This window comes from Toxorhynchites rutilus, chromosome 3 (assembly GCF_029784135.1).
Source record: "Toxorhynchites rutilus septentrionalis strain SRP chromosome 3, ASM2978413v1, whole genome shotgun sequence".
Classification (NCBI taxonomy): domain Eukaryota; kingdom Metazoa; phylum Arthropoda; class Insecta; order Diptera; family Culicidae; genus Toxorhynchites; species Toxorhynchites rutilus.
Window position 1 is genome coordinate 301,794,667 of NC_073746.1, and position 12,069 is coordinate 301,806,735.

General features: G+C 36.9%; 2 protein-coding genes across 2 annotated transcripts in view; both read right to left on the reverse strand.

Moving 5' to 3' along the window:
• Nucleotides 1–12,069, reverse strand: part of LOC129778553 (microtubule-associated protein futsch) — a 233,080-nt gene that overhangs the window by 47,948 nt on the left and 173,063 nt on the right. The gene's annotated exons all lie outside the window — the stretch shown is intronic.
• LOC129778554 (uncharacterized) lies at nt 2,406–3,159 on the reverse strand. The gene is made up of 2 exons (XM_055785522.1): nt 2,988–3,159; nt 2,406–2,926 (listed from the first exon to the last, which is right to left on the reverse strand). The coding sequence occupies exons 1-2, from the start codon at nt 3,046–3,048 to the stop codon at nt 2,478–2,480; spliced, it is 510 nt and encodes a 169-aa protein (XP_055641497.1). The 5' UTR covers nt 3,049–3,159; the 3' UTR covers nt 2,406–2,477.

Genomic DNA, 12,069 nt, shown 5'->3' on the forward strand with positions numbered 1-12,069 from the left:
AAGAAGCAGCTGGTGGACGGTGCGAGGATTGATTGAAGGAGTATATATTTTATTTGCCTACGAACACTGGTAATTGTCGAGATGATTGAGTGCCTTATAGCTCACTTTTGGATGCGCTGTAATTGATGAGCTGGGATGGATTTTAAGTACCGTCGATGGGGGTGAAAATGGGTCAAAAAAGGTAGTTTTCGAACTTTCTGTTGAATAACTATCGTAAATTGGAGTGAAACACAATTCTGATTACGTAGAAATGATCTCTAATGATGAAAACTCGTAAGTGTTCAAGGAATTTTTGAATAATATTTTTTCACTGTACTACGATTGAATGAAAGTTGACCCAATCTCACCTCTTAGAGGGGGTGACAATGGGTCAAAGTAGTGAATATTACTTTCTATTAAGAATTGTGTTTAGAAATCAATTTCTCAATAATTCCAAAATAATTTAACAACATGTAAGTGTCTTGAATGATTATTTGAGTTACGAAAATAGTGTCAATCCACCTAGAAGTGCGATGGAAATGTTTATATACAGCCATTCCATGTCAAACCGATATAGTGGTTCTCAGATTTTCGTGAAATGTGGTAGTTTTGTTCTTTATCGTTACAAACATTAGACCCGTATTTTTAATCATTAGGATGATCATTTCCATTTTAGAGTTGCCCAAAAAATCATTTTTTTTTTCCAAAAAATGCCTTTTTTTAAATTCATAACTTTTGAGCTACTGTACCGATTCGGATGATCTACATATCAAATAGAATAGGTGACCATTTACATTTTAGGGTGGTCCGAAAGATTCTCATTTCTTCCAAAAATTACTTTTTTTAAATACATAACTTTTTCAGATAATTGATATACCAATTTGAAGCCACATGAAATACCACATATGCATAGAAACTGTATTCTAGTCGCATAGATGTTGCCCAGTCGCATAGGAATATTGATCGAAAACTGAAAATCTGTAAACTTTGCAAAATCACTCGAAAACGAAAAAAAAACTCCTGTCTGACATTCGGACATGTTATGTAAAAAAAACCTCAGCTTTCAAGAAAAAATATAAAAAAAAATGGTGACCTTAGTTCCGAAGCCATGTAAGTTATGAAAAACAATTACAATCAATAATTACGAAAACAAAATCTGATTTTTGTTTCAAGTGTAATGTTCAATTTTATGTATCGATCATCTAAATCGGTCTAGTAGTTCAAAGGTTATGAATTATTGAAAAAGGTCATTTTTGGAAAAAAGGAGGAAAAGTTGCTTTTTCGGACCACTATAAAATGGAAATGGCCACCCTGATGAAAAAAAACAAAAAAAAACGGGTGTAATATTTTACGATGAGGAATAAAACTACCAATTTTCATGAAAATCTGACAATCACTATATCGGTTTGGCATGGAATTCAATTTTGTGCTTGACCCATTCTCATCTCCACTCAGTGTCAATAAGAGATTATTTCGAAAATATTGAAATTCGAATGGGAAAAATTTTTTGATGTTCAAAATCAGTAATGACTCATGTGGCAAGACTTTGAAGAATCATTCTATACAATATTTACAATTTTAGTAGTTCTGTATAATGCTGGGCATGAGATTTTTTTCTGAGGTGTTATTCGATGGCTATTTACACATGGGACTTAGAATGAAAGGGGTGTAAGTGATTTGATCGATTTCTCTACATCGACTCTCTCTTCTGGTCATAACTTAGCTGCAAATACATTCCGAGTTGTATTTGACAATGTGGAAGATAGGTCAGAACCTCATCTATCGGATTCTATAGCAAACTTAAATTTGAACTTTTTTGCAGTCGAGTTATTAACTAAAGAAAAAGTTGATGAAGAGAAATCGATCAAGTCACTTACACCCCTTGCATTCTAAGGCCCTCACATCAAACTTTGATGAATTATTAAATAATTACTATTTGTATTACAGTTAAGTATTATGCATTGGAAATTGTGGAAATATGTCTCCTATTAAACGGCTCACATCTTTCGAAAATATTCGCAATATTTGTCAAGATATTACTAATGGTCCATTTTTGACCCAATTTCATTTCATTTCACCCGTAACCCATTTTCACCCACATCGACGGTATTTGAACAGTAAAGTAAAGAAATCAGTTTGACGATGAACTAGCAATGTTATTTGTTTCACAACAGAACACCACTGAGCTGGCAATTTTTATCTATACAACAATGCTAGATCGCATATTGTGATTGTCGAGGAAGAAAATTTATAAAAGCATCAGTATTTGGATAGATTATGGGGATACCCAACGGACCAGTATTTATAAAGGCGGGAATATGTAAAATGTCTGAAGATGGACGAATGCTGTAACGGCAGATAAACCATACTTTGAATACTTTTTATTCAATTTTCCAATTAAGGAATGGTTTTACTTCCATTAACAATACAGAGTCATATTCTACATATTTTTCTCCATATATGATTATCAATGTGATAGTATCAATGAACCTTGAATTTCAATAACCATCTATTCGAAGTGTTGATTGCATTAAGGCGCATACAAAGAATACCGTGAACGCGAATATGAAACTGCAAGAGCTAGCTTGAACTCGAGTGCTCGAGTTATCATCTGTTTGCTCACACTCTCCAGATTCATCCCCACTACCGCAGGTTGCACAATCGATCACCTTGCTCGGCTGACTCCAACCAGTGCAGAAATCTACATCTCGGAATGTGCATCCCTTGGCAAATCCGTTCCGGGTATCGCCGAGCTGCAGTTGAACTCGGAAACATCGATATCCGGTCGCATTGGAAGGTTCATCCAGGGTGAGCGTAGGATTGAGCGATAACAGAAACTCATGTTCAATACGGACAAGCCGGTCGGAGCATTCGAGCAGCTCACCACCACTATCGCAGCTCTCGAAACTGAGCGTTGAGTCACAGAATGTACACCGGAGGAACTGACCTAATGTGGTTTTGTGTCAATAGATGATTAGGCTTAATAGTAGATTTTATACGATACGAACCTCGATGGATTTGTGTAACGATAATGAACGCTATGAAGATAATCAACTGTGATGCCGGCATGGTTAGTGAATTCGCCTTTTTTGTTTTGAATATTGCAGTTTATGTTGTTGGCAATGCTTCATATCGTCGCAGCTAAAGTAGTGCCATTGTATGGCTCCGTTCGATTTTATCTGATATTATAATGGGAGAGACCAGCGTAGGAGACACCTGTAAGGGCAGTGGTGCCAAAATCTGTTATGATGAATGCTCTTCATAAAATATTTGATTTACTTTGAAGAAAAAGTTAGTATTTGAATCTTCAGACAATTACAAGTGATGCAAAGTCTTTTTTGTCACATAAAAGTTCTGAGTAAAATGGAATTTTCTACCTCTACCTTTCTAGAACATTCACTTTAATTTTGAGAAGCTTTCGCTATCTGACATCCCCTAAATAATAAATAACGTATTTTTATGTATTACAAGGTAAATACGATCGCAGCTCTCATCGTGTAAAGTGATAATAAAAAAATGAGAACTTAAGTTTTTTTGAGTCTCTAAAAAAGGTGCATGGAAAAAAAAATACTAATTTTGGATGGAAATAGTTCAATGGACCAAATAATTATTTAATCCTACTTCTATTAAGCATTCTAAAAATATGGTACAACGCCCTTATCGATGCTGCAGCCATGACGAAAACAGTCAAGCAACTTCGCTTGATGCTTCGTTCGTATTACCAGCATCACCTCGGATCGAATAAGTTGGACATCGTGGACACTTCGTGTTCGTCGGATATAGCCGATCCGGCATTTACAACATCCTTTTCCTTCTGGGGAAAAACGAAATTGTCGTACGGAAGCCTGGTTCGTGCCGCCCGACGGTGCTGCGCGACCGTTGAGTGCAGCAGAAACTGAAGATATCATCTTTTGGTCGGATGTGACACCCGCTTATTATGCTAAGAGAAAATGTTTCAAATGTTTTTTTTAAGTTGGTACTACTGTCAGTGTTCCTAATGTCAATTTTGAGCGCGATCTGTAATTTAGTTTGTTTACGGCGTCATTAAGAACCAGTTAACTTTTTTTTGCTCGGGGATTTTTGGTAACACTTGGATTTTTCACTACGTAACGTACCAGCTCATCGATCGATCATTATGAACGAATTTTTGACCAGAAATGGTACGAGCCGTACTCTCGGGTAATGGTCCGTGTGATTTTTACCTATTTCCGAAACTCAGATTACCGCTTTGTGGGATCCGTTTCTACAGTAATGGAGACACAAAAATGAATTCGCTGGGTGAACAGAAAGCAATTCCTATAACAAGTGTTTCGATGACTAGATTGTCCGTTGGAAAAAACCTATTGCTTCAGAAGGGACCATTTTGAAGGCAATAATATAAATTTCTGATGATAAATAAAACATTCTCTTTAAAAACACAAATTACCGGTATATATTTCACAAAATGCATAACTTTTTTTTTTAATTTGTATTATAGTGATTTTCAACTCATTTGGCTGGTTCGTCACTTTTACTTCCATTTTTGGAAGGATGTCGGGAGTGAGAATTGAACTCGTGACCTTTAGCGTGAGAGGCATGGGTGTTACACTACGCCAGATCGCCTCCACACAAAATGCATGCAAACCATCGACGCAGCTGCAACTTTTTTTGTATTTAGAAATATGTCAAGAACATGTTAAACGCGAGAATTTACACACAATAATATTACGGACATACATTTATTTCTTCAGGAATCTCCATACAAAAATGCCATATATTGCAAAAAACTATAAAAGATAGAAAATTGTTGTCTTCCTTTCCACTGTAAAAGTGGAAGGGAAGAAAAGGCATAGAAGCGGCATAATAAATATTCGGCAATTTTTCAGTTTATGATTTGCTATAGTGCTGAACGGACATGCGATGTTCTTAGCTACAGAATACATTCTACACTCAAACTAGCGTTGACAGAAAACATTTCATCTTCGACAGAAAAAAAAAAAGATTTTTCGTGTGCGTAAGGGTAAGGTGAGCCAATAAATGCATCTGTTTCAAAAGCTTTAAAATGTTTGTGCGTATGGGGGCAGACTTCTCTCTCTTTTTTCTTTTTTTTTCATCTCTTTTGAGATTGTACCCAAAAAAAAGTCCAAACGGTGTCAACGGGGATCGAACCAAGGCCGGCCAGAATGCAAGAATGTTTTACACGACCACACTATCCACATAGCTACTGGTGCTGTTGCATAAATGCGTGATAACATTAATGCTCTTGTTTGTATAGGAGACGTAAAAGACAAATTGAACAAAATCAACTTTTTCGGCGTTTTGCATTCTACGCAATGTGAAACGTTTGCTCAACATGCAAACAAAAATTTTTTGTTCGAAAACATTTGAGCAGTTTTGAAAAAACGTTTCCGAAAAATCACTGTTTGTCCGTATAACAGACGTACTTCCATGCAGCTTCCATACACCGTTCGAAAATCAACAATTATAAGTAGTATGTGCTGTAAGCTAAATCTACATTTAAATCAAATTTTTTGTGGAGTCCAAACATGCCTTTCAAGATAGTGCCTTATTACTTAGTGTTTCCTAATAGATGAATATAAGAAACCATTGAAAAGCTGCTCATATGATTACTATTTTCTGTACACGATGAACAAAGAGAAGCAATTGTGTTTTTTAATGTTATAACTACCTAAAGTTCTGCATTTGAATCTTCAAGTAGATAATGGAACAATCAGATCAGTAGTAAAATTAAAACAATATGGGTTCTCAGCATTATAACTCCTCGGATTCGACATCGAATTATTCCATATACTCAGCATTTGCTCATACCGTTGGTGTAAGTCACTCCACCATCTTTAGGCGATTGATCGTGATATCAATAAATCGTGTTGCTTAAATTACCAATATTGCGGATTGCCAATACAAATTCAATTAATTGAAAAAAAAAACACCAACCGGCTGTTCTCTCACATCCCAGAGTATTCTTGCATGGTTACGCTTGTAGGCAAAAAAAACAACAAAATTGTGTTTCCCCAACACTAATGGTGTTGGAGATTACGACTCATATGCACACATGGGCAGATTACACCTCATTTTAAAATGAAGTTGGAAAGTGTTTTTTAAGAGTAAAAAGGAGAGCATAAACGTGAATCTATATCTATCTCGGTCTGGGCCATGTATGTGGCTAAGAATGTGAAAAGCTTTAATGCGTGCTTATTTGCAAATTTGCAATGTGTCTCTTGTTTCGCTCGCTCATATTGCTCTTATATTGCTATACCATATATATCATACAAATACTATACCAGTATTTGCGTGTCATGACATTTTCTGTTATTTTTAAGCTCATTCAATGTAATAAATCGGGGTGACAGAACATGTGCTATGAATTCATTTTGAGTGTATGGAGCTTGCATTGGCGTGCGGACGCAATGTAGGAAAAGAAATGTGAAGTTAACTATTAACTCAGACTTCGCTTTCTTTTATACTCGCGATTCAGCCGCGGCTTCAGAGATAACTTGATCTTCTAATTGTTTCAATGTGTGTGTAATTTTGTGCGTCTATTCAAATCCTTATGTTTGATATGCCTTCACATCAACGAACCATTTTGGAGTTCGATTTATGCTTCATGTACAATCGTTGACTCGCGATACGTAGTTCCCTAATATTTGTGCGAGAGTAATCCATTGCATAAAATACTGCAACATTGCTCCTTGCGTCTGTATAAATGTATAATTTTCCTGATATTAATTTATATACTTTTTTAAACAAAACATTAAATAATTGTAAAATAACAAGCTTTATCTAAACGAAAATTCAATGTTTTGACCAGTCTGGTCTTTGCGCCCCTAGTCCGAAACGAGCAAAACCGACCAATTTACGATTGACCTTTCCATTCACCGTACTGAAAAACTACTTAGGCATCTAATAAGTACAGTTTTTCAGTGTCGATCTAGACAACGAGAAATTTTTCACCCCTTCTCGTATTATTTAATACGTAACACATCATGTGATTTCACTACTCTGCTGAGCGTTCTAGCGCCCTATGTTACGCAAGTAAACCACGAGTGAGACTCGATGTTGTATGGGAAAGAGTTAAAGCTGAGACTGAGAGGTAATTTTTAAATGCATCACATCTGCAGCGAAATATGAAACATTACCCATTTGTCCTTTATTTTTTCTTGAAATGCTTCGTCTCAGTCTCAGTCTCAGCGTCAGCCGGAAACTACGATAAAGTTTCCAGAAAAAATAGTATTTCTCTACGTTAACGACTCTTCGACTAGACGAGATCAGACTCCATACTTAGCTAGTCTGGAGGAGATAGGCCATACTGGCAAAATTAATTATTTACACACTTGTTACAGAAACTTTATAATATAATTGTGAACAGTATTGAAGCATCTGTAAAGAACAATCTACCACATACACTACATGCGCTAACAAGTAGATTTTTCCAAAAAATATCCATGAGCTCACGGTTTGACGTTAAATTTCACGATCAGAAACCAACGCAAATGAAATACACGAAAAACACTCAAATATTATGGAGCTCTGTATTTATTATTTATAGTTGTAATTATCCAAATCATTTTTTGACAATTGTTTTCTCCACAAAAGCTTGAGCATTAGGGTGGCAGCGAAAATGGTCATGTCAAATTTCAAAAACCGACCATTCACATTTTGTTTATTGGCCCAACAAAAATGATCTGTGCAAAGTTTCAGCTCGATCGGACATGATTTAGGGGTGCCTCAAAGCGCTCAAGGTTTTGATTTTTTGATCCACGAAAATCTTCCAAGCGTGGAGTAAAGGAAATTTGGAAAATCGAAATTTTTTTCGATGCCATTTTTTTGAACCAATAAACAACCAAAAATGTACATGGTCGGTTGTTGAAATTCGATGGTGAAATTTTCTCCATACGTCCATTACCACCCTAATGAGCATAATAGTGTCAGAGTGTGTGTCATATTATGAACAACTACTGTGTGGTTGTGATATAAAATAAAATTTCTAGTTCAAAGGTCTCGTATTGTAGGAGAGCCGATAAATATCAACGAATTGATAAAGTGATTTTGCAATACGACAATGCTAAGCCATCCATTGCAAAGCATTCAATGACCTACTTGGAAACGCTTAAATAGGGAGTTCTTCTACTCTTTCCACATTTACCAGGCTCGGCTCGGACTATGAAAAAATTCCCCTTCGTATTCAATCGAAAATGACTTTTGGCTTCTTCATGCAGTTTGTCCGACAACATGACTCAATAGTCAGTCGGGCGTTTAGTCTTTATCCCCCTCTAAGACTCGATTATCTCATTTAATTTTTCCCCGTTAAATGGCCTTCATTGCATTTTGAAGCGATTACCTTCAGAACGAATTCGTTTCTCTCTCTCTCTCATGTATCACGTATGCATGTATCGATGTTTGAGTTCAACGTGGTTTGACATAAACTACAGGTGAGCTAGATTTTTTGTATCGTACACGAAAATTACTCACACGTATAAAACAGCGTGCAGTGCGTGTGTGCTATTTTGTACGCTATTTACAAATACTAAAGCGGCCCATTGATGTTCTATATTATGGCGCAGTTTCCGCGAAGTTCTCGGGCCGTGTTTACCAGATATGGAGATCTTTTTTTTAACAATCCGTTCATTTTTACAGGCTCAGTTACATAGGTTTAAAGGAGCCACGCTTTTAATTATATTTTAACTAGAAAATATTAACATGTTTCTTTAATTCTATGGCTAATAAAATAGGGAACCGAATACTCGTCGAGTTTAGAAGGGTGTCACGTTTCAGATATGGAGATGAAGATGGCCAATAATTGATTGACCTACGATTGTCTCAAAAGATGGTTAGTTTTACCATCGTGTAATTCAATGTTGCTCGAAAGATTTAACGAATTACAAATTGGAGATTGTGCATTATTTGGTGAAAATATGTTTCCTGCAAATTTTATGAAAAACAGCATTCATGAACAATCAGGAATTTATTCAAAGTCCCATTATAGAATGAATAAGTTGATCTACTGAACACACATTTCTTAATGCCAGCAGAAAATCATCGGAAGTTGGAGAGAGTGTAAAAGAAGGATGAAGATTTTTCACACTTTTTGCTTCCAAATTTTTTCTTGAAATCAACATTTTTCCAAATAATTTGTCCCACAACTTCAACCAACACCTAAGCGCGTGGGAGGCGCGTTGATGGTTTCACACAAATCGTGGTCAACACATTTCTGCAATTCGCAAGACGACAGACAAAGGTCAGATCAAATGCAACGAATCGATGGGATGAGTTTTTCTCCTGCCCTGTTGTGTGTAGTCCCTCAACGGGAGTTCGCATGTACCTGCCAATAGAATTTGGCTGTCGTGTGAATAATCCCAACGAGTGGGCGGACGAATATGTGTACGTGTGCTCATCAGCCATCGAAGGTGTATCGATCTGAGGATTTGATTGGTTTCTGTAGAGCGGAATGAATCCACTAACGTTGCGAGCGTTGAGGCGAGGGGTTGTAACTATTATTCTGAAAGGGTTCGTGAGGTTATTCGATTAGAACAGGTACATATTGCGTTGATAGTGAATGCGGAGTACAATCGCATTCAACGGGAGGCTGTGAATCACAATAGGATTGAATAGATTATTCGCGGTATGTTTCCCAATCATAGCGCATATTGACAAAACCCAGAAACTAATTGAATTCGTTTGGGATGCTTCCGTTCCAATCCAACCAATGTGCTGTCTCATACATTGAATTACGATTGCTTTCCGACACATTGTTCGTAATCACTTTCCAAATCCGTTGACTATAAATTATGTTCTCGTTTTGTGTGCGCATTTTTAGCAGAGCATTAAAAATGGCAATAAAACCAAACGGAGAAAACTTCATCACTTTCAGCCAGCGTTTAACTTGTTTGCCCTTGGCGAAGGATTTGAATTGAAATACCGTATGCACTCGTATATATGTGGCGACGGAACATTGAAGCCATCGTCACTAAAACCCGGATTAAGGGGAAACATGTAGTCATACAGTGGTAGGTCAGGCACAGGTCCAAATCCGAAGCAGAAATTGGACGGTCCTTTCCGCCGACGGAGGGTGAATAAAACGAAGAGTCGTTCAGAAGAAGAAATACACCCTCCCCCATTATGTAACACACTTTATCACGTTATATCGTGAGGGGTTTTACGAGGGTTGGAACCAACCAGCAGCATAAAAAGGGCTCTCGGTTGCTGAAATTGCAGAACGCTCTCCACATTTTTCGTCCCGAGGAGTGTGTGGATTTGCTAAACCGGATGCAGAGAGTATCGCCTCGGGTGCCGCTAATGGAAAATTGAAATCATACCTGCGAAGAATGAAGTTAATTGGATAGAGTGCTACTTTACAACGAGTTGTGCCCTTGTAGGAAAATGCTCTATTTGATGCTAATTGATGATTGCATTTTTTTTTGAGGAACAACACGAAATGTCGCAATAACTGTGAAATGGTCATAATTGGGGCGCTTTCAGTTTGCTTTGGCTTCCAATCAGTGAAGGGTGTTAATTATCGATGAAGCTGAATCGAGAGAGTCCAATGTTTGCTATTTTGCTGATTATCGTTTCGATAAGCCCTCATTTGCGGGCTCGGAATCGACTTCAACTTGAATTAATAATTTTTTAACGGCTGACTGAGGATGAACCGATCGTTTTGACATCATGTTCCGCATATTCTCTCAAAATTAATGAAATTCATCAGCTACGGGGGGAATGTTATATCCACTCATTCGTCATCAATTTTGTATCTCATCTATCGGATTTGCGTTTATATTGAAGATTCGCTGAATCCATTCGCGTAGCCCAAATAAAACACAGCAGATGAGAGGCAATGAAACCGGCCGTTCTCTATTTTCTGTGGCCAAGAAGTTAGCAAGATACAGCGTCAAAATAACAATCACATCCAATCGTAGTTTGTCGATTGGTTTTATCGCCTTTTTTCTCATTCGGCCTCCCAAAGGGTTCCTTCTTCCGAGTTTCCAAATAAAAGTCTGAACGTGTGCCACTCAAATATTTATTGCAATCATCGTATTCGAGGTGTATGGTGGAAAACAGGATCATTTCCGAATCAATGGTTACATTAATCATTCTAATGTGTGTTTTATGGAGGTATCGACCTTAAAGTTGGCAACACTTTTTGATATGTGTCTAGTTTCATTGGTCATTCCATTGTGATTAGACTTGCACCTGAGCAATGCTTGCAAATTGTGCAGATTTTTTTGCGAAAACCATTGTAATTAACTTTAGACGAATTTTAAGCCAACTCGATTGGCTGTTGGCAGCAACTTTTCAGATTGCAATGAAACGCTGTGGATGTAAAAACATTGATTATTTAAACAACTTTGCATTCTTGCGATCTCCAAAAAATAATAACACTACTTTCTGAAAAAAAAAAAATTTTAATTTATTTTTTACAAAAAAATATAACTCAAAAACTATATAATATCTACAAAATTCTGATCAAACGATGGAATATAGGAAATTGTTTTATAAAATGTACCATGGGAACTTTTACAGGGAAAGAATTTTTACAACAACAACTTTTTCATGTTTCTTTTGAAAAATTACGCAGAAAAAAACTGAAACGAATCGGCTGTGTTGTGGTGGTAGTGATGACAGCAACCGCTGCGGAATAAATTTTGACATTCTGTTCATAGCACAGAAAAATACCTTCTCCACATCCAGCCTGAAATGCACTGCAATTTGACACCACTTAACCTGGAAACAATGATTGAGTGCACGAAAAATGAATTGCCGTTTCAAAACCACCAATGAATCATTCACGATTTATACGAGGCATTCCAAATGGCCTTCCACAAAGACGAGTGTTTAGTTCAGTCTTCCAAATTGGTATGTATCGCGAATATTATATACGATTTTATACGGCTATCGTTATCTATTTGATACTTTGAAAACTATTTGATTTCGTACGTGTGATTCAATCATACACAATCTCCAACTTATGGTATGGAAACCGACGCGGTGCGTTCTATTTAATATTTCTCTTCAGCTTTGCTTCTGGCCTTCAATGCAGGCTCTGCTTTCTTCGTGCATATTCTGAGAATGTATTCTGAGGCGAAAAATTTGGCA

What these genes read in the sequence shown, in the direction of transcription:
- LOC129778554 (XM_055785522.1), bottom strand. Translation starts at nt 3,048, where the DNA reads ATGCCGGCATCACAGTTGATTATCTTCATAGCGTTCATTATCGTTACA. An exon ending in CGTTACACAAATCCATCGAG is followed by an intron (nt 2,927 to 2,987) that starts GTTCGTATCGTA and finishes AAACCACATTAG; the next exon opens with GTCAGTTCCTCCGGTGTACA.